Source organism: Paramisgurnus dabryanus, chromosome 22 (assembly GCF_030506205.2).
Source record: "Paramisgurnus dabryanus chromosome 22, PD_genome_1.1, whole genome shotgun sequence".
Lineage (NCBI taxonomy): Eukaryota > Metazoa > Chordata > Actinopteri > Cypriniformes > Cobitidae > Paramisgurnus > Paramisgurnus dabryanus.
In genome coordinates this window covers 5,706,289-5,728,741 of record NC_133358.1, presented here as the reverse complement: position 1 = coordinate 5,728,741, position 22,453 = coordinate 5,706,289, and the positions used below count along the sequence as shown (strand labels likewise).

General features: G+C 39.4%; 1 protein-coding gene across 7 annotated transcripts in view; it reads left to right on the top strand.

Moving 5' to 3' along the window:
• The window catches only part of abi1a (abl-interactor 1a), a 74,460-nt gene that overhangs the window by 48,621 nt on the left and 3,386 nt on the right, over positions 1-22,453 (top strand). Inside the window, exons 4-10 of one of the 7 annotated variants that reach the window (XM_065294666.2) lie at positions 6,180-6,194; positions 7,541-7,644; positions 11,533-11,673; positions 15,387-15,487; positions 16,609-16,701; positions 18,761-18,955; positions 21,831-21,917. In XM_065294666.2, coding sequence (XP_065150738.1) covers positions 6,180-6,194; positions 7,541-7,644; positions 11,533-11,673; positions 15,387-15,487; positions 16,609-16,701; positions 18,761-18,955; positions 21,831-21,917 — 736 coding nt within the window. The remainder of the gene's footprint in view (positions 1-6,179; positions 6,195-7,540; positions 7,645-11,532; positions 11,674-15,386; positions 15,488-16,608; positions 16,702-18,760; positions 18,956-21,830; positions 21,918-22,453) is intronic. The other 6 variants (XM_065294667.2, XM_065294661.2, XM_065294662.2 and 3 more) reach the window with 6 other exon arrangements.

The window sequence follows — 22,453 nt, the reverse complement described above, 5'->3', positions numbered from 1 at the left end:
CGCTGTTTTCACTGTCCTCAAAACAGGCTGATGTCTTCGTTATTCAATGAAGTCCCTCCTTCAGAAATACATAACGAGTTCTGATTGTGTAGCTTGTTTAATGTTACCATGTAACCATTATATTATAATGAGAAGTAGGACATAATGTACAGTCAGTCAGTGTTTATGTAAGGAATAATTGACGACGGGCCATTGAATTATAAGAAAATAATGCACACCCAGGGTGACACTGCAGGTTTGCATTATTTTCAAATAATTTAAAGGACCGGAGTAAATTATTCGCTTATACCGCGGTTACTTCAAACATTGCTCTGGTGCCTGTTTTTAAGACATTTGACAAGTAAGGTGTGCGGTTATCGAAAAATAATGCATAGCCGTGGAACATTTCAGGGTTTCCCGCAGAAAATTTGTTAGTTAAGGTGGTAAGGTGGCCGAGGGCGTGGCAATCAAATGGGCGGGGCGTATGCGTCATGATGCGTCATTATTTCCCACTATTAATGACATTATCTTAAAGGAGTGTAACTACTGTAGCATGTAAATAATGCACATAAATAAAGTGAGCAAGAGCGCTCAACAATTATATCGAATCAACAGGCAGGTGAAACCCTAGCAGGTTGCTCAAACAACAAAATCACCAGCTAACTTACTTTAAAATTGCAAGAACTGTGGACTTATACAATAATAGGCTTAAATAAACCCAAAACATAAGTCCACTTACCGTTCTCATGAACACGCGTTTTATTTAACTGGCTATCCTCCAGACTTGACAGACCACGTCTTATCTCATTTCGGTCATGTGGTGCGCGTGCACACTCGCAGTGTGTAGCTCGTCTGCGCTATTCTATGAGATGTTTTATCAACTGGCTAGTTATCCTCCAGACAGTGACAGTACGGACCACGTCTTTCTCATTTTGGCCGTGTGGCGCGCATCCCCGCTCGCGGTTTGACGCGCTATTCTCCGAGATGCACTTGACGGCCTTTTGTGCAGCGAATGTTTTTTTTTTTTTTTTTTTTTTTTGGATGACCTTGTTAAGGCGGTAGGGTTTCCAAGCTTAGGCGGGCCGCCTTAACTGAAATATCCTGCGGGAAACCCTGCATTTATCAACCAATCAGAATACAGCATTCAACAGCCGTGGTAAAGCAAAATTATTCCTGACTTAAAGTGGCTGACTATATTATGTTGCTTTTACTGGAATTACCAAGTAAGTAAATGGAAATAAATAGACATACATTTTAAATCAATGTTACATCAGTCTTATCAGTAAAAGTTGTCATAATTTGTCAGTTGTGGCATAATGTGGTCAAATCTTTTTGTATAATGGGTAAACTGTATATTTTACAATAGTGAGATACAGTGCAAATGAATGTTTTAGGAGTTTACACATTTCCTTGGGCTTTAACTCATAACATGCACTATCAGTTTAGGTACAGTGTAGTTGCAGAGTTATGAGTCCCTGCCATATAAAACTACCATATGGTAGGTAAATGTTGGCTTCAAGATGATTCAGGTCATGAGGATGCATATCAGCCACAAATGGGACACTGGGGAACCCTACCAAAACCCAAATAAACAAATAAAACATATTTATTTAATAGACATGTGATTGCAATATATCTGGTTAGTACATCTGGTTCTGGACCAGTCTGAAACTACTTTTAATGAAGAACAGCCAGGGATGTATATTGTGCAGATTCTAGCACTAACAGTGTGTTGACAGCATGCAACAGTGTTATCTGATGGGCTTGTAGTTAATAACATGTGACCCAATGGCAGCATCACTCTCTATTTGTGATTAATTTTGCAGGATTTTGAGTGGCATAAGCAAACAACAAGGGATTAAGCTTGAAATTACTGCATCCCAAGTCAGTCTATAGTGGGGTTTATAGCTTGTGCTTCACACATGATCAATACTAATGTGTGTGCTGTTATTGGGGTTAAGCAGACCCCATCATAGTACATCATAGTTATTATTTTACCAATAATATTACCAAAAAACATTAAAACTGAATCAAGCATTGTCGTCAAATGGTTCATACATAAGTGAAAGTATGAAATACTAAGTGGATTTACAGAAATGAATTTCATACACTCCCACATTTTCCATTAGTAAGCTAGCCCTGATCGTAAAATTATAGCATTTTAGCCAAAACGTTTTCTCTGTTTGCAAAAGATGAGATTTATTTTCATTGTCAGTTGACTTTTAATCTTGTCAGGAATGCAGTGGAGATCTCAGATGTTGTTTTTCTAATTATAAATACTTCCCATCCCTGTTCAGGAAAAATGTTAAGCTCCTCGTCTTTTCCCGGCCGTGTATCTGTCTCATTGAACATTAAGTGCTTTCACAGTTTTAAATTTGCGGAGCGGAGGATTTTGGTGCTGTCAGAGTGATGCATTTAAGCTGTATTTCTGTCTGGAAGATTGAGCTCTCTAGTGATCCCACAGAGACACAGATGAATGAGGAATGTATGGTTGCCTGACCGGGTATATCTGCTTCTTAAGAACAGCCTGAAATTCTTGTCAAGCTGCAAGCTTAAAATTACTTTAAATCAAGGCTTTGAACCGGTTCATGGAACGAAAACCAGAAACTTTTGATGTTTTGCAGGGAACAGAAACGAAACCAGAAACTTTAAAAATATATATGTTCCGGAACAGAATCATTGATTTAAAATAATGGTAACCGGTTAATACAGTTTTTTTTCTCTCGTTCTTTCTGATTTCTGTGCAATACTCGATGAAGTTCACTTTCGGTCGTCATTGACTCATCTGAGAAATGAGAAGCTTGCCACCAGCAAGTAGCCTACTCAAGCCCAAGTCTTTAATGCTCAATCATAAGAGGCTACCAAGTATCTCAAGATTTTTTTATTTTTTGCTAATTAGTTGTGTAACTGATCGCAGTTGATCCGTGATCCATACAGATCATGACCTACGGTTCGGCTCGCATGCGATTCGCAGATTTATATGCAAATTTAAATAGGGTGAAAGTTGATCATTTGCACGTGTTTCAAAGGCTTGCATATGTTAACACTTAAGTGCTTTTAAACAATTTAACCACAAAAAGGCACTAAAGTGAGCAATTTTCTGTACGCACGGACGCACGTGGTTGAATGTGTCCGGTCAAAATCAAACGTGATTATCCCTATGCACCACTAAAAGATCAGAACTCTTGATGTATAAACTTGAGAGAGAGTTGCACTACCGTGTCTCATACTGTAGTCCATTAAAATTCATTTGGCGAATAAAGCACTGAAAAACAACGTAATTTTCACTTTATGTGGAGCGTTTATGCTGCTGCTTCTTCCAAAAGCGCAGTTTGGAATTCTTCCTCCGTCTATGTGTTAGGGATGTTAACCGATGACCGTTTGACCGATGGTTGACCGTATCAACGTTAACCGGTCAAAGTTGTCGGTTGTCGGTTAAAAAAAGGGATCTGTAAATTAGGCTATTATAGACAGTGGACTAAACCCTACTACAGTTAGTCATCTCTTTCTTTCCAAGATCTTTTTGTGTGAAGTGAACAAATCCCTCACACTCAGTTTTTCATAACTGGTCTGTTTGTACTTTATAAACCAATAAAAAAACATTTGGCGCGAGGTCACTGCTTTTGGTTTCGCATGTTCACAAGGTTTGCGAAAAGTAAATGCTACAGGCTATTTTTTGATAAATTCCTTTATTCGAATAGTAAATAAAATACAGTAATACAATAATTAAAATTAAAGTCTCTCCTGGTTGTGTTCCAAATTATTAACATTTATGTATTTTAGGCTAGCAGTAAAGTGCAGAGTAAGTTTTGTTTCTGTAAATCCTCAGCCATGATTTTTACCACTTTATTAAGTTTTGCTTTGTAGAAAGCATTTCTTTGAAGTGAATTTCGTTTTGTATAAATTGTATCTTAATTTTAATAAATGTTTAATCAACCAAATGCATGTATTTATTAAATAAAAAGCAAATATAGCAGAGTATATAATTACCGGTCCGTGCATGAAGGCGCCGGCACTGCGCGTTCACTTGCATTGCATTGTTAATTAGAACGCACCTCATCATAAATAAATAAAACTCAGCGTAGGCCTATATGCCTCATACAAGCATTAAATATCATTGCTGCATTTGTTCTAGAACAAAAACAGTGCGAGACCTGCTTTGGCCGGTGCTTTTACACATTCTGAAGGTGCCCGTTTAATCCATTGGTTTTATCGTGTTGCAGTCTATAGGCAACATTCCGCATAAGATGGGTTTAGATTTGGAAATACATTACATCTATATTTCAGTGGTAACAGAAAAGGTGATGATGATCATCCTATGTCTTTAATATTACTACCCCAAACTAAAGCGCAGTCTCTTGCTGAGCTGTCATTTTATTAAATGAGCCGCGGCAATTTTCAAATGAGCTTCACAAACGCCTTTATTTTCAAGTTCAACGCGATCACCTACCTAAACTATTTCGAAACTAAGCACGGCGCCGTTTGCGGGACTCATGTTTCGCGCTGTAGGGGATTTAAAAAGTATTGTGAGGTCTGTGTGTGTGTGAGCCGGAGGCAGAGCGCAGAGAGATGCGAGTTGCGAAATTGCAGGCGCGGCTCGAAATGGCTGTTTATTTTAAATAGCATAGCATATTTTAAACTAATAGGCCTATCAGTTAACCGGTTTCAACCGGCCAATGAGGCTCGGTGGCCGGTCAAGAAAATTTTTCGTTTTCGCCATCCCTACTATGTGTGTGTGTGCGTGTTTAAGTGCACTCAACAAATGTAGGCATGTCAGAATTACAGTTATGATGCTTAGATAATGTAGCCTTTTTTAATGTTTGATGACAAGATGGAGACTTATGGAAAATTATGTAGACTAATAATTCAAGGTTAATGTCCTAATGATCAGCCTACTTATCTGTATGTCCCACAGCTGACATGGAATGTTATTAACCGGTTCGGAAACTTTATTGTTTTGTTCTAACCGGTTCAGAAACGTCAATTTTAGAGTTGAACCGGAAACGTTAAAATACTGTTTCGGTTCGGAACGAACCAATTGGGAAAAAATCTGGTTCAAAGCCCTGCTTTAAATTGCAAGCTTGTCATTGCCTGCCATGCATTATCCTTAACCTGAACCCCATTCACACAGCACTTAAAAAATTTCCTTAAAACTGTCAGAGAGGCTTCTGTGTGAACGTAAACACTGGCAAATGTTCTGGGATTGTTCCCGTAAAGAGGACCTAGTAACATTGCCGTAACATTCACGGAAAGCATAGTGTGTAAACAAGAGGCAGAAACAATGCCGTAAGGGCCTTAAGCCCATAGTGAGGATGCACGTGTCTTGCAACAATAAGTTATGGTTCAGCTGTTTGATGCAGGGATTTAAACACAGATCAACATTCACAATGAGAAATTTCTGCAAACTGGACTGAAGCAGAGATCAGGAAACTTTTCACTATCCACACTGAAGCTGAGATCATTCACCAGCATGACAAAACAGCGCATCACCCGCTCCTTATGATCTTGTCATAAACAAAGATGCACGCGCATGGTTTCACGTGAAATCCCGGATCATTTGCAAACTTCAGACGCTGAAAAAACATGCCAAGTACAGGACTTTACGTGTCTGTACAGATTCCGTAAAATCATTGGCAGTGTGAATGAACCAAAAGTCAGACCAATCCCGGAACGCATCTTCCGTATATTTTCCGTAATCTCTGTGTGAAATGGGCTTTGGTGTTCTTTTGCTATACTCCCAATATACCAAGAGCCTCACAATCCTCACTGCATACAGTATATACCCTATTGTTAATTGTAAATAAGGATAAAGCACAATATTTTACTTATACGCATTCGTCTCTGGTACATTAGTTTTTATGGATGGTAAGGGCAGGTGCATTAATAAAGTGTGTAGTGCAGAACAGTCATTGCACAGACATCTCATGTCAACAGTGCAACTTCAGCGTTTCTGCAGGAGATATTTTCTCTTCGTTGTTCTTATGTAAAGGTGATGTGATTATTTTTATAAGCAGAATTGTAACGTTTGCATTTGAGCTCCAACCCCTGAGTGAAGTGAAGTGAAACACAGATGTAGAGATTTAAAGTGATTCTGTATCAAGAGCTCTTCGACTTGGCAATGTTGACGTATTTCTCTCTTTCTCTCTTTTTTTCTCTTATTTTATTATTTACTTTCTCTTTTTTCCTCATGCCCACGCTAGTGGCTTAAAGCCAAGGTAAGTGTACATGTCCCATGACACCTCTTGCTTTAGTGTATTACTGATCGACTGACTGACTCCCCTGTGATCCTGTTAAATATTCACATTCCCTCCCTCATTCATTCATTCCTCCCTCATAACCTTTCATATGTGTTTATAGTTGTAGCTCAATCTTTTATCACTGTACTGGATCTTTAATAAATGACTGTATTATTAAAAATATATATTTTAACATTAAATGAAGTACATATGCAACTTAAACATAGGTTGTATGTGTAATTGAGACATTGGACTTTTGGACAAATACATAGTTTTGATTCTTTTATAGTCGCAGCATTAAACAGTTTTTTTTTTATGGGATTTGGCATTGATTGCGTGTAGTTATTATTTTCTCCACCACCTATTTAGATATTAGGAGAAAACCCATATCAGTTAACAATTATTAATATGGACCATTTTCCTTGCACTGAAGTTACATTTGATATAAAGGGTCCTGAAAAGCCATCTAAACTAAGGGCGCACTCACATTATCCAAACCAAACCATGCCCCAGCGCGATTGTCACCCCTCCCTACTCTCCCAGATGCACGCACTCGCACTGTACTTTTTATCGATCCTCTGCAACCTGGCCGCGGCACAATTAGGGTGCACTCACACTATCCAAACCAAACCGCGCTCGGGCGCGTTTGACCCCCAAAGCCTGGTTTGTTTGACTAGTGTGATCGCTCTGTTCCGCGCCCGGCCGCGGATTGGTTAATTGCACCGCGGCCAGGTTTCAGAGGTGGGCCGGAGCGCGGATAACTTGGGATCATGTGCGGAAGGCTGTGGTGTGAGCGCAATCGCGCCTGAGCGCGATTCAAAAGGTGAAGACGTCAGTTGCGCGACCACTCACCTTCATCTGCCTCCATAAAAATCTTTTGATGCGAGCAGCGGGGTTACGTGAATGTCCGAGCTGCACACGTGACAGATCAACTAAGCAATATGATGACATGTGAGAGAGCTGTCTGTAATCGCACACCAAACGACTCCGAATAAAAAACACAGACTTATCATTACGGTGGGTTCCAGTGTTATGAGAGAGCTTTACTTCCTGCTTTTTTCAAAACAATCGCATCTTAATGACGAAAGCACGCCCGGACTCGGATCATTAAAAAGTACAGTGTAAGTGCGTGCACCTGGGGGAGTAGGGAGGGGTGACAGTCGCGCTGGGGCATGGTTTGGTAATGTGAGTGCACCCTAAGTGCCCGGAGGCTTATTTGTTTTGTAAAGCCCTCATGCAGCTCTGTAGATGTCTCCTGAGTTTACATAATCTGATGGTCAAGAACTGTTCAAGTACTTTAACAGATGTTTTTCTTGTCCTATCAGCAACATGGCAACAACCAGTCGATCAGAGGAGGAACTCTCTCCAGGACAAACCCACCGACTCAGAAACCTCCCAGCCCACCCATGCCGGGACGAGGCACTCTTGGGTAAGACATTTTAAAAAACAAGTGCCTTTATCAGAAATTTTCATTATAGAAGGTCACAGCTGTTTTAGTCACCTGGAGCAATGTTTTTTTTATAAAACCCAAGTAAAACAAGCATGACTGACCTTTAGTGTCGTCTTGCTGGTCATTTATAATAGCAGCAAGTCACCTGTGTTAAAATAAAAATAAAAGTGATATATAAAATAACCAACCAAACCGTTCTTCTTTCAAATATTGCAATTCTGTAATTAGTGCATTTGGTAAACACTTAGGGATGGTTTCCCGGACTGGGCTTATCCAAGTAATAGACTAAAATATATCTAAGAGCTCTCCAAACTGAAATCAACTTGCACTGAGATATCTTTAAATACATTTGTGCTTTTTGTTTTGCCTCAAAATGCACAAAAGTAATGTTTTTAGTAAGGCATGTTTGTTAAAACTAATTATATTTCCGAATTAAACTAAGGCCTAGTCCTGGCTTAAACTAATCTCTGTCCGGGAAACCACCCCATACAGTTGATTTGCAGACAAATTGTAGATTAATCCACTGATTTTTATTTATTCATATATTTATTGTCAACTAATCTACCATTGTTTTCCATTTAGTCTACCAATCTAGCGGTTGCTTTTCATTTTAGTCTATCAATCTAACGATTAATTTTCATTAAGTCAACTAATCTAGCGGTTGCTTTCCATTTAGTCAGATAATCTATTGATTTTTGTTTTCTAAAAAATACTTCAATTTAGTTAAAATTTCCCAGTATAAAAAAATAACACTTTAGGGCATAACGTACCATTAATTCTACATCAATTCTACAAAGAAATACATTATGAAGTAGGGATGCACAATATTTATCGGACAGATAATTTATCGGCCGATATGGGCAAAAATGATGTCATTTTTATCGATCCGAAAAATAACTGAAATCCGATAACTACATCCGATAAAGTACGTGTACTGGTAAATCAATAAATCTGTCTGATGCGGCTTTCACATAGGAAGCGGTGTGCGCTGCTTTCGCTGCTGGGTTCAGCGCAGCCAAGAGATTTGTGCTCTGATGGCTAGACCAAAGTAGGCGGGGTTTTCAATAAATTACTACAGTGTTTTAGCCTGGTTAGCCAGACCTACATCAAGATGTAAGGTCTGGCAACTCTTCACACAAACGGCTCAATGCAAGGGGCGGGATATAAGGTTGTCCCTCAAAATGCCTCTGCACGCAATAGGATAGCGCTATGACGGATCAGAGCAACGAAGAAGGTGACGTAGTTACCGTAACCAGTCGGCAAAACTCCAAACACATCTTTCTTGCTTAAAAAGGACTTCAGTAGGGTTTATTTGCTCTTCTCTCAAAGAAAAACATAAGTCTAAGTCCTCCAGAGTCGCGGCCAAAGCCGCTTCAAAAGATAGCTGTTCGCCAGCAGCAGCAGCCATTCTCTGTTTTCAAGTAGGAACCGTTGCAGCTCTGTCGTCATCATGTTAAGCCCGCCCCACAGACGCTACACACGATGTGATTGGCCTGACCAAATTTTGGTTTTTGGACCGGTTAAGTGTATTGAGAGTGCCTAGACTAAACCCTGGCAGCAAATATATTTTGCGGCCGCTAGGGTGCGTCTAGATTTCTAGGCTAACAGTGTTTATATTTGTGTTAAATACTCGATGAGGAATACAGAGACTGATGTTGCCCGTCTCCATTTCACGTAACTTTAAGCTGCCTACCTACCACAAGCCACTTTACTTAAAACACACCTGACATGCCAACTTGAATTGCTACGTGTTTCCATAACACGGCTTTCCTTCCGATGTCTCTGTAGCAGCATAAACTTGTATTATAAAGCTCCGGGAATTCCGAGTATAAGCTTTTCGTCCATTTTGCTTGTTTTGATGCCCCGTTTCTATTGGCCGCGCGGGTAATCGTCGCGCTTTGCTCGACGCAACAAAAAAATGCCTTCGCGCGGTGCAAGCCATTGAAATGAATGGGTTTCATAGCGCAGCGCACACCGCGTCCTATGTGAAAGCCGCATAACACGGAATGTCGATGTACCCATTCAGCAAGTATTTGAGAATGCTAAGTTTTCCAAAGACAGCAAAAAGGCTAAAGCTATAAATGACAAATTTTGAATAGTCCTCAAAGACCAACCTTTCTCCATGGTAGAGGATCCGAGTTTTCTTCTCTGATGTTTTCATCCCTGCCTTGTACAATTTGGTTGCCACACATTGTTCGACAACAATGGACAACACAAGTTTCACCACGGACATTTTGTAGAAATTATGTAGTTTAACAGGAGCCAAATCCAACAATAATACCTCCTAACACAGTGCACTGAATACCTGAACATATAATAAAGAAAGCCTTACTAACAAAAACAGTATGTGCATTATATCATCTGTACACGTAGGGCCCTATCTTGCACCCAGCGCAATTGACTTTGTCAGTGACGCATGTATCATTCGTATTTTGCACCGGCGCACAGCGGGTTTTTCCTTCCACAGACGCACGTCGGCAAACTAGGGAATGAACTTGCGCTCCCTGGGCGGTTCAGTGCACAAAAGGAGGCGTGTTGTGGCGCAAACCATCCCTGATGCTATTTTGCAGTTTCAAAAAACAATTGCGCCACTGACCAAAAAAAACTAGTCTAAAGTCAGCGCACACACTTTGCTTATCTAATCTACACAGATGCAACAGTTATTTTTGCAAATCATATATTGTTACAATAAAAAATATTAACACATGAGATAAGGGGAATCATAGTGGTGAGCATTGTGGTGATAGTTTTTATTTATTGTGTGGCTGCGTTAAAAAATTCTCATGCAAATAACGATTAAAATATTTTCATAAGTTTGTTGTGTGGCTGTATTACGTTTATTTTATGTAAATAATAATTAAAATGTTTTCATAAGAAACCTTAATGTATATGAACTTGATTTGTAAGAGTACTTTGGGGTTGGACCTTGCTTGCGTTTCTTGGGTCCGATTTTAAAGCCCCCAAACCCTTTCAGCGGTGAGGGTGGACGCAGCGATGTCCTCTGCTGGCATCAGGTCCTGAGGCAGATCCCCCTCCCGTTACACGGCGCGCCCGATTTATGCTGGCAAGCTTGGGATTCCCCCGTCTCCTGACATCATTGTAGCGCTTGGCGCAACGATGGGGATGCCAGCTGATGAGAAAATTGTGGCTTTTCCTTTCACGCCTGTTTAACCTACGCTGATTTGGGGTTTCTCCTATCCCTATACAAAACAACTTCTCTGTCTTTGACTGCTCTTACAAGAACGTGGGTCTCCTCGGCTGTGAACCGCTCCTGGCGTGAGCCTGGTAAATCCGTCATAATAATAGCAACCCGCCATGGAACTTGCGCCCTTGCGTTTAAAGGGAATGTTGGATAGCGTTCTGATTGGTTTATTTGACGTTACGCCGAAACCACACCTATGAATAATGAACCTACTTCAGACCAACCCCTTATTGATTTGCGCCTGGAGCAAGAGTTATTTCTCCCGCCGGGAAAATAGCAACAGTGCCGAAGATCCGCCCGCAAAGTCACTTGCGCTTTGCGCTTCGCACTTGCGTTTCAGATCGTTAAAATAATGTCTAAACATTTGACTGTTCAATGTGCGGCCCCTACAAGTGATTAAAGACACCAATATTCATATTCGCTTGGTTATTATCTCAGATTAATATTATTCATTTAATGTATTATGCATAAAAAGTTCATTGGAGATTAGTAGGCTGATTAAAGTAATTTAATTTCCCAAGTAATTTACCAGCTTGGCTTACCAATATGAAACTGATTTTTATAACAGCTGCTTAAATTTCGTCAGGATCTGTTTTATAAACTAGTTGATGTTTTTGCCTTTTAATTAAAATGTGCATGTGTTTATTTGTTTTTCTTTGCAACAGGCGTAACACTTCCTATAAAACTCTGGAGCCTGTGAAACCTCCTACAGTGCCTAATGATTATATGACGAGTCCTGCACGCCTGGGCAGCCAACACAGCCCGGGACGCACTGCCTCTCTCAACCAGAGACCAAGAACCCACAGGTAACGGCCACATGAATGCCATTCCCATCCTCCTATTATAAGAATGTGATCTTTCTTTATTTTCTGTTGAAACGGTCTTTACTGAACATGTATGAATGTGCTCATAGTGTTCACAGTCAAGTGAGCTTTCAGGTCACCATACCATGTGAGCATGTGATTATTAAATGGTTTGTTCACACAAAATGGCATTAATCTTAAAACAACAGGAAATCACCTACATTTTTTGTTCCAAAACAACATTTAGATTAGATTATGTGGAACTAGTGAAAAAGTCATGTTTGATTAGCGTAGTAAGATTTTCTGGGAATATCAGCGCATGTTTGACCTCCTTTTGGGAAACTAACGTTTTCATTTTCTTCATGATGTTAATATATAAATGAGAGACCTGTCTGGGGGTTTGAATGTTTCTCTAATGTGCAGTTATTTTCTTTACTCCCACACATTTTAACATCTGTAAATAAAGTCATCCTAAATCCCCCACCCCAACCCATCTGTTCTCCATACCAAAGGGAATAACCCCCTCATCCCACGCTCACAACCATAATAAAACAATACAACCAGGACAGCAGAAATACATGATGGGAATGTCTGAAGGAAATGGCCTTATTATGTAATGCAGAGTATGGTTGCATATTCAGAACCGTGTTAATAATAATCACTGCGTTTTATTTATAAAGCGGCTTTTCCCAATAAACATCGCTGTACATGGTGATTAATAATTGTTGAACGTGATTGCAGTATGCAGGGCTCCAGACATTTGCAAAACTGATATATATTTTTAGGTCCAATGCATATTTTGTTAGAGTACGGCTATGAAGTCAGCTGTGTTTTATCAGACACTTTTATCTGGTTTGGTGCAGTCAGTAATCTCTATATGCACTTCTTATGTGTAATTAAGATGAAATATAACTCCACGTCTCCACCTAACCCATTTACTGCTCTTCAGAAGCATTCACTGCTTATTCAGCCCCATATGTGTCATGTCTTTATCTCAACCAGCTAAAGCTTTCTTTGTTCCTAATCCATTAGGAGTTGGGATGGTATGGTTTCACTTATTTTATTTATTTATTTGGGATACATTTTTAGGTTGGGTCATCAGATCAGCAAATAGGGTAGGAAAACTCCAGTTTGGTTACACCAGTCTTAACCAGAAGTAATAGTCAGTATGTTTTTGCTTACTTTAGAATACGACTGAATCAGATCTAAGCAGGAGACAACTGTATTTGTTTCAGAGTGAGAAGTCAAGTGGTCGCGAGGCTACAATAATTCACCCCATCCACTGATTTTCAGTATTGTCATTCTGGTTAGATGTCAACAGAAGGTTGTAACTCTTGTCATTCACCTTCAACTAGATTTGTGATTTAAAATGGCAAAATTGCTTTTTTATAACTTAATATTTTTTGGCGTATGCCATTTTTGCCTTTGGTGCGTACATAGACTTTTAGTAAGGATCCTACGCACAGTTTTTTAAATGAGACCTCATGTGATTGGATGTTACTTGTAGTGCACTGTTGGATGCCCAGTTGATCTGGTTTCTGTTTGATTGAAGTGTTTGAACTGAACGGTTGCACTGTGCTCATAAAATGATTCCTAGCTGTCACTGGAGCTGTACCTTTTCAAAAAGTACACCATTGTACCTTAAGATTTCATATTAGTACATCAGAGGTGCATATTGGTACCTAATATATACACATATGTACCTAAATCTGTACCATATTAAGACATTTTTAAAGAGTACTGCCCCAGTGACCGCTTGGGACCATTTTTGAACAATTCTGACAGTAGTCCCTTTTAAACATGCAGTCTTTACTGGTAATTCACTGGTAAATTGAAGTTAACAGTTCATGTGTGTACAGAACCTTTATGGTAAATCAGTGCTGCCAAATTACCAGTAAGATATAGGTTTTAAGTTTGACAGTAATTTACCGGTAAACGGTATGTGTGAACGAAAAAAAAGTATTACTGGCGTTAGTTGGACGTCAAAACGAGCTGACAGCTTCAGGCCAATCATAATGTTTTGATACAGATGACGCGTTTACCCTCACAATGTTTACAGACGTATCTCACCACATGTGCGCTGCTTAAAGTCGAGGACACCTGAAGTTAATGTCCACATCTCTTTACCAAATTTGTTAAAAACAGCTTACCATATGCACTCACCTAAATGATTATTAGGAACACCTGTTCAATTTTTTATTAATGCAATTATCTAATCAACCAATCACATGGCAGTTGCTTCAATGCGTTTAGGGGTGTGGTCCTGGTCCAGACAATCTCCTGAACTCCAAACTGAATGTCAGAATGGGAAAGAAAGATGATTTAAGCAATTTTGAGCGTGGCACGGTTGTTGGTGCCAGACGGGCCGGTCTGAGTATTTCACAATCTGCTCAGTAACTGGAATATTCACGCACAACCATTTCTAGGGTTTACAAAGAATGGTGTGAAAAGGGAAAAACATCCAGTATGCGGCAGTCCTGTGGGTTAAAATGCCTTGTTGATGCTAGAGATCAGATGAGAATGGGCCGACTGATTCAAGCTGATAGAAGAGCAACTTTGACTGAAATAACCACTCGTTACAACCAAGGTATGCAGCAAAGCGTTTGTGAAGCTACAACACGCACAACCTTGAGGTGGATGGGCTAAAACCGTAGAAGACCCCACCGGGGTACCACTCATCTCCACTACACATAGGAAAAAGAGGCTAAAATTTGCACAAGCAACTGTACAATTTTGGTGAGAAGAGTGGAAAAATGTTGCCTGGTCTGATGAGTCTCGATTTCTGTTGAGACATTCAGATGGTAGAGTCAGAATTTGGCGTAAACATAATGAGAACATGGATCCATCATTGTTACCACTGTGCAGGCTGGTGGTGGAGGTGTAATGGTGTGGGGGATGTTTTCTTGGCACACTTTAGGCACCTTAGTGGCAATTGGGCATCGTTTAAATGCCACGGCCTACCTGAGCATTGTTTCTGACCATGTCCATCCCTTTATGACCACCATGTACCCATCCTCTGATGGCTACTTACAGCAGGATAATGCACCATGTCACAATGCTTGAATAATTTCATATTGGTTTCTTGAGCATGACAATGAGTCCACTGTACTAAAATGGCCCCCACAGTCACCAGATCTCAACCCAATAGAGCATCTTTGAGATGTGGTGGAACGGGAGCTTTGTGCCCTGGATGTGCATCCCACAAATCTCCATCAACTACAAGATGCTATCCTATCAATATGGGCCAACATTTCTAAAGAATGCTTTTAACACCTTGTTAAATCAATGCCACATAGAATTAAGACAGTTCTGAAGGCGAAAGGGGGTCAAACACAGTATAAGTATGGTGTTCCTAATAATCCTTTAGGTGAATGTATTTGCCAAATTACCCACGTCCTTAGCACACTGTGAAGTCTAATGTGTGAACATTACTGCTGTTCAAGATGCATGTGGCAACTCTTCCCCAGTTCAGTTTGAAGTCACCTAATACAATGTTTGGCCACTGGGTGACTTAGTGTTTGCCACAGAAGTGAAAACAACAAAATACGAATTGTGTACACAAATATGTATTATTTTTTCTCTGGTATCGAAATTATCATTAAGAATCTTTCCCTGTTTCGATACTGACTTCTGACGTTTGACATTGTGATACTCAACATGGTAGTTATGTGTTGTGGGTACATACCTGACTCCATGTTTTCTGTCTGTCTGTTCAGCGGCAGCAGCGGGGGTAGCAGCAGTCGTGAGAACAGCGGGAGCAGCAGCATCGGAATTCCCATCGCTGTGCCGACTCCCTCCATTCCCAACTCAATCCCAGGTGAGCTTCCATGCACATATGTATGCTAAACTTGATACAAGATTGTTTTCTTCACCTGTGGTTATTTAAATCTCTCTCTTCCTGGTCTCTTTAGAGCAGGGATAGGCAATGTCGCTCCTGGAGTGCCACAGTCCTGAAGATTTTATTTCCAACCCTGATAAATCCTCATCCACCTGTAGTTTTTAGGTGACCCTTTAGACCTTGATTATCCAGGTGTGCTCGATTAGAGCTGGAGCTAAACTCTTCAGGACAGTGGCACTCCAGCACGTTGCTCACCACTGCTCTATAGAGATAAATAGAGCAGGATTTGTTCACTATACCCTGTGCCCGTGGCTTTCATGTCCTAATTTTTCCAGCTAAAGGTTGTTTAAAGTAGGCCACTTCACGGTGGAAGACAGGTAAAACTGTAAAGGGTGGTCGGCCAGAAGAAAGAAATTAAGGATATTGAGGATAAAAGTAGTGTCTGCCCTGTGTTCCTCCCATTTTTACCATCACCATAGCAACAAACTGCATCAGCACCAGTGCCTTTTCATATCTGTGTGTGTTTGTGTCTCATAGAAGTCTTAAATGAATAATTTACTCAAAAAATGAAAATTTATAGTCATCATTTTCGTCACCCTCATATTGTTCAAAGCCCGTTTGAGTTTCTTAATTCTGTTAAACACAAAAGATATTTTGATAATGATGGTAAGCGCACAGTTGAAGGTACCCATTGACTTCAATAGTATTTGTTTATCCTACTGTGGGAAGCAATTCCGGGATGCTTTTCAACAAGCTCAAATATGTACCCAAGATGGTGGACATAGTCAAGGGAAATTTTGATTAAAATGTATTTAAATGTAATTGTTAATAATCAAAATTTAGTGATGTTCAGTTTAAAGATTAAGTATTTGCGTATGCTCTTATTGGAGCAATGTGTGGTCAATATTCATACTTCTCAAAAGAAGTGTCGGAATTAAGTAAGATGCACTATTTGTTGCACGCCATATTTAAAGAAGTCTGGTCCCTTTCTGTCAGCTTTTTATGTGATGGAGAGGCAGCTTACGAGTGTTTGTTACAGAGAAAAGATATTTGAATAAGTGTCTGTGAGAGTGATATTATATGATGGTTTTGACCCGCAGTCACACCCATGTCATGGGCCGTTCCTCCCCCGGCCCCTCCTCCTCCACCCCCTCTCTTCGGGCCGGGTCCACCAATGCCAGCTTCTGTTTTAGGTGAGCCCCTCCCCAATCCCATAATCGCCTGTATGGAAATCGCTCTGGACCGCACCAGCGTTCACGTACCTCTGAATTTTAAAAAGGGTTTGGGGTGGGTAGTTGACATGAACTGTGTCATATGGTGTGACAAAAAAATACAAAAAAACCCTCATGATATACAAATAGCTTGAAAGAGATTTATCTTAATGTTAGAGTAACAAATTAGTTTTGTCTTCAATTAAAAATAAAAAAAATGCAGTTTTGCTGTCACACCATTATGACAAATTTATGGTTTATTTGTCAACTACCTGGGTGGTGATGATTATTTTGTGTGGGTTTGTGGTGGTGGTGGTTATGATTATTTTGTGTTTGTGTTTTTTTTGGTGGTGATATTGTTTTGCTATTCTTTCAGATTTACATAATTGTATCTAAAAATTATTTTTATATTATGCACTGTGAAGATGTCTCTGAAGTGCCTCCTTATTTCCCATAATTTATATGGTGAGGGTTTAGCAGTGGTTCTTAAATTCAGTGGATCTCAAATTGGGGGCCCTGAGATGGTGCCACGGGGCCCCAGTTTAATGACATTAAAAAAAATACATTCATTTATCATAAATTATGTGTAATTAAACCTCAGACAAATAAGGCTACTATCCAAAATCACTACATTGTATGATTTAATATGTTTTGTTTAATTTAAATTTTAAGTTTTATGTCCTAAATTTTCTGGGTGGGCCACAAAGGGATGCACCGTACACAGAAGGGAAAAGGTTTGAGAACCACTGCTTTAACCAACAGTATATAACCACCAATCTATCAGATAACTTTAACATCTACCTAGCAACTTGTTTTTAAAAACTATGGAAAACTACTTGGCAACCACAAAATGCTGCTCTGGCAACCATCCACAGCGCCCTAGGATTGTGTGGCAAGTTATCTGGTTTTGTAGTGCACTTTTGATGGTGTCAGAGACTTCCTCACTGCAGTTGAATCATTCAGTAACTCCATTTATATATAAACAAAAGGCATCACTGGTGTCACTGGTAAAGATTTAAAGTCACATTGATGTGTTTGAACTGTATGTGTGTGCTTTTGTTACACTCATTACTATCTAAGAGACCATGTGGTCTTCTGGGTTTTCCGGTTATCTGTCAGTGTCAACAGGAAATGCCCGTATGGAGGAAATCCCATCTGCCCCGGCAGAGTAAACATCAGCAGGACTATATAAAACTAAAACTCACAAAACATGGTATTATTTCCCAGGGTGTTGTTGCTGAACCAGCGAGGAGTTGTTTGCAGTCATTATCCAACTGTTGGCATGCATTACAAATCTTATGGTTTATGCAAATCCTGTTTTCATGTCAGTATTGCTTAATGATTGTGCAATTTACTCAATATGTGCAAAAACTGTAACTTTAAGCCTTTGAACCAAAACTTTTTTGGACAAATCCGTGATCCATTTGTGTGTAGAAGCTGAGAAAATGCAAGTAACAAGGAGTTGACAACAACAATTTGTTACCAGTGGATCCCTTCATTTTTATCTAAATTGTTTCTTATGTGAAGTAACTATTGCAGGATGTTTTGTAGCATCCTGGATGATTTCAAACATCATGACCATCAAAGGAAAATACTTGAATTTACCCAACTGTGCTTTATGTTAATGGTGTAAATTTCATTTGGCTGCTTTGCTTTTTCAGACTTTTCTTCCATTCTGTGTGGTTCTCACGTGAAACATATGGTCATATTTCACCATTAAATGCATCTAAATGTTTTATTTATCATTTTTAGCACAATATGTAACATGGTTATTACAGCATTGTGTCATTAAAAAATTATGTTGCATTGCAAAACATGTTGATGATCCCAATAAAGGCCTTAATTTTTTTCTGCTCGTTTAGATATTGGGGTGAAATATGACCAGGTTATGTTAAAACCCTTTTTGACAGGTTTTACGAGATTCACCATACGAGCTGTTTCCACATTATAATAGAAAGTTTACTTTTCTGTATAAGGGTAAAATTCACTCTTCACTTCTGGATTTTCTTTCATCTGTGTTTTATTTTCTGGCTACTAACAGCTGTGGCCCCTGGGCCGGGCCTGGGGCCCATCCCCATGTCGCAGTTCGGCACAATATCTCGACAGATATCCCGACACAACTCCACCACCTCCTCAGTCTCCATGGTTTCTGCCACGGGCACGTACCGCCGAGCGCCGTCTGTCTCGTCACAGTTCTCCCTGCAGCAGCCGCACGTTAATGGTGGCATAAACACAAGTAAGAGACTGAGAACGTTGCATTTTAATTGTCAGTAACCATACGGCAACATTAAACATCACGCCCAAACTCACACGTCATCTATCACAAATCAAAAATTAAAAATCAGAGCTAGCAAGGTTAAAACCATCCTTGGACGTCATAACACCTGGTGTTTAGGAACATCTTGTCTGATGTGAAGGGAACAGACTGTATCTTTCCCACAGGTGTGTGGCCATGCACATTACCAAGATATAAAAGCGTCTGATTTTTGATTAGTAAAAGCATGGAACATATCACCACCTGTTTAGTTTGTGAATAGAGATTTGCCGTAATTTCCTACGTATTTAAGCCGAGAGATGTTAATCCCATTGAGATGTCCGTGAGGCGAGAGTATTACTGAAACATTTGTGAAGAAATATCTTACTCTAAAGGTGCATTGTGTAACTTTTAGAAGGATCTCTTGATAGAAATGCAATATAATCTACATAACTATATTATTAGTGGTATATAAAGACCTTGCATGGTATATAAAGCCCCTAACTGTATTGTTTTTATTACTTTATAATGAGACATTTTTATCTACGTACGCCACGGGTCCCCTTACATGGATGTTGCCTTCATGTAGCCCTAAACAGACAAACTGCTTTACAGAGCGCATTTTGTTACTATGTTGTCTCACACTAAACATGTTTGTCCTGTGGTGGCTACCATAGCTTCATTATACGTTTCAAAAGGAGGGGTGAGCTGTTGGTTGCAATTCACAACTAGATGCCGCTAAAAGTCCCCCATTGAACCTTTAAATCATCTTAGCCTGTTATTGTGCGCATGTTAATGTCAATTATAATATAACATAGAAGTCGGTCACAATGCAGTTTTATCTTTTATGTGATTTCATCTCAACTTAAGGTGATTTATTCTTAACTACATACAATTAAACAGAATAAAAAAATGTAAAAGCTCAAGGGTTACGCTGTCTTTCCACTGTACACGACAAACAGCGGCTTATAAAAACCTAAAGTCAGTTTCCTAAAGATAGTCGCACAAGGCCTGCGCGGGGTTGCGATCATTTGTGGATGTAAAATGTTTGGATCTTATACAAGCTTTAGATGCGTACAAAATTTGACAAATCTGACCTTCTTGTATACATATTTAAATAAATCACACAACGCAATTTGGTTTGCACTTGTTAGTTTACTGATATTGTGCCATTATTTAACGGCCAAAAAAGCATGTCTTAAATTGCGTTGGTCATTATGGAAATTATATTTTTGCACCTGTGTTCTTTAACATGCGCCTTGTCAATAAATTAATAAATGGAATTGCGCTTATTTTCCCTGTTTATTAAATCTGACCCCAAGAATGAATACAAATGCATTTTTATTGCACAAGCCTGTTGCTGCCTAAACTGTCTAATAGGTAGTGTTAACTATACTGCTATTCCTAAATAAAAATGCATATTAAATAAATTAGGTTCAGGTGCACCCGTCTAATAAAAATTTTAAATATAAGTGGGTCAGTGACAAAAACATAAAAAAACTTGTTTTAAAAGCATGCATCAGGTTTATTTCAATGCACAAAGTGTATTTATATTGATTTTATGCAATAAAAAATTTAATTTGCACCATTTTTGTGAAAGTTAAGGCCGAATGAACCTAAAAATGTCAAATGGTGTAACCGCCAATTTCGACAAAGAATGAGAAATATTAAGTATTTTATCCACCTTAACGGCATGTAGGCTTAATCATCAAAGAAAAAATCATTTTAAAAAATCACACAAAAATATATTTTATAAGTTGTTACCGCGGGTTCACACCAGCCGCGTTTGAGGCGTTAAATTCGCATCTACCACGTCTAGTTTGCCACTTGAACATTTTGAGTTTACTCGCGTCATTCATGCATGAAAACATGAAAAATTCTAGTCATCGAGATGTTCACGCAGAAATTCGCGTCATGGGCTTCTGCGACTCCGCTCGCTTTCTGTAATCACGGCACTACTAGAGCAAGCTCCTGATTGGTTAACGTGGCGCATTTTTCCGCTAAACTTCACATTTTTCAACTCTCACTTTTTTCCGCGGCAACGCTCAATTCGCGCAAACTAGATGCACGAATGAGGCGGAATCGCGCCTACCCTGCCGCGAGACCTCCAAGACCCTATTCAACGCGTCTTCACATTGACTTAACATTGAAATCACTCGCGATTGACGCCACTACCGCGGCTGGTCTGAACGCAGCATTACTACCGGTAAATATCAATTTTAATGCCTTTTTGTAATATTTGTTTGGGTATGCTAAAAAAAGCTGTTTTTTTTTCTTTGACAAATGATGTAAAAAAATTCATATTACACTAAGCTAGATGATTATATTTTATTCCACATTTTTTATGAATATATTTATATTTTCATAAAAAAATACTAGTTACACCAATTGAAACAGACCGGTTACACCACATTGACATTTAGTTTGCAATTATCCCCTAAATAAAAATTTTTGACTTGGTCCTCAAAAAAAGAATGTATCTGCAACTGTATTTTGAAATTGTAACCCTTTTAACCCTTTTTACCCTTTTAACCTTTATTGAACCATACGGACACAAAATAATTAACGTCACGTCATTGACCCAAATACCATTATAGAGATGATTAATCCGCACTAGAAGCATCTCACTTTCCTGACCACTGATTTCTTTTTGTGTTTAAATCACAGCACAAATCATCACATTCAACTTTAAATCTGCCTGAATTCATTAGATTTGTATTTCGTAATCTCTTACACTTTCTGCTATTTTGGGAGCTACTAATGTTACTTCCTGTTTTTTTTTCTTCTACTTTTTCTTCCCCTTTGTCTTTCTTTACTTCTTCAATCTCTGTCACTCTGTATGGTGGGTGGTGTTCAGTGTCTATAGCCCCTCCACCTCCACCAATGCCCCAGCTCACTCCACAGATTCCCCTCACAGGCTTTGTGGCCAGAGTACAGGAAAACAGTAAGTGTGAAGGCCACGTTCACCCCCTTCCCCACGCCTCACAGCATGTCAATATCTTACAGGTTTGCTGCATGCAGCCCTCATCTCCATTTTCATCTGTGTGTTTGTGTTGTTGTATCATTCATTCATTCTGTGTAGAGACTACATACTGTAGGTCACCGAGTGCACGCGTATTGCCATTGTTCATTCAGCACAATTTAAACAATGCATTACAGATCAAAGACTCTTTTGAAAGCATAAAGTCTCTTACATATTTACATAAGTGTGGATTGCTTTATGTAATTTAAAAGAGGCTTACTGGGTTGATCGGAGCAAGTTTTTCAATGTTTCACACTGGAAAGGTGCTTATTGTTATTCCCTCCCATACTGTTAAACAGGGAGTAAACCTAAACGATATTCAATGGCAGTACATTGTGTCTCATATACTGATCCCATGTTATTTAGGATTTCTCACCTCCTTTTATTCTGTGTAAATGATTTTCGCCTAGCTAGCATTAGGAAATGCGGAGGCACACTAATGAATCATGGGAGGAAGT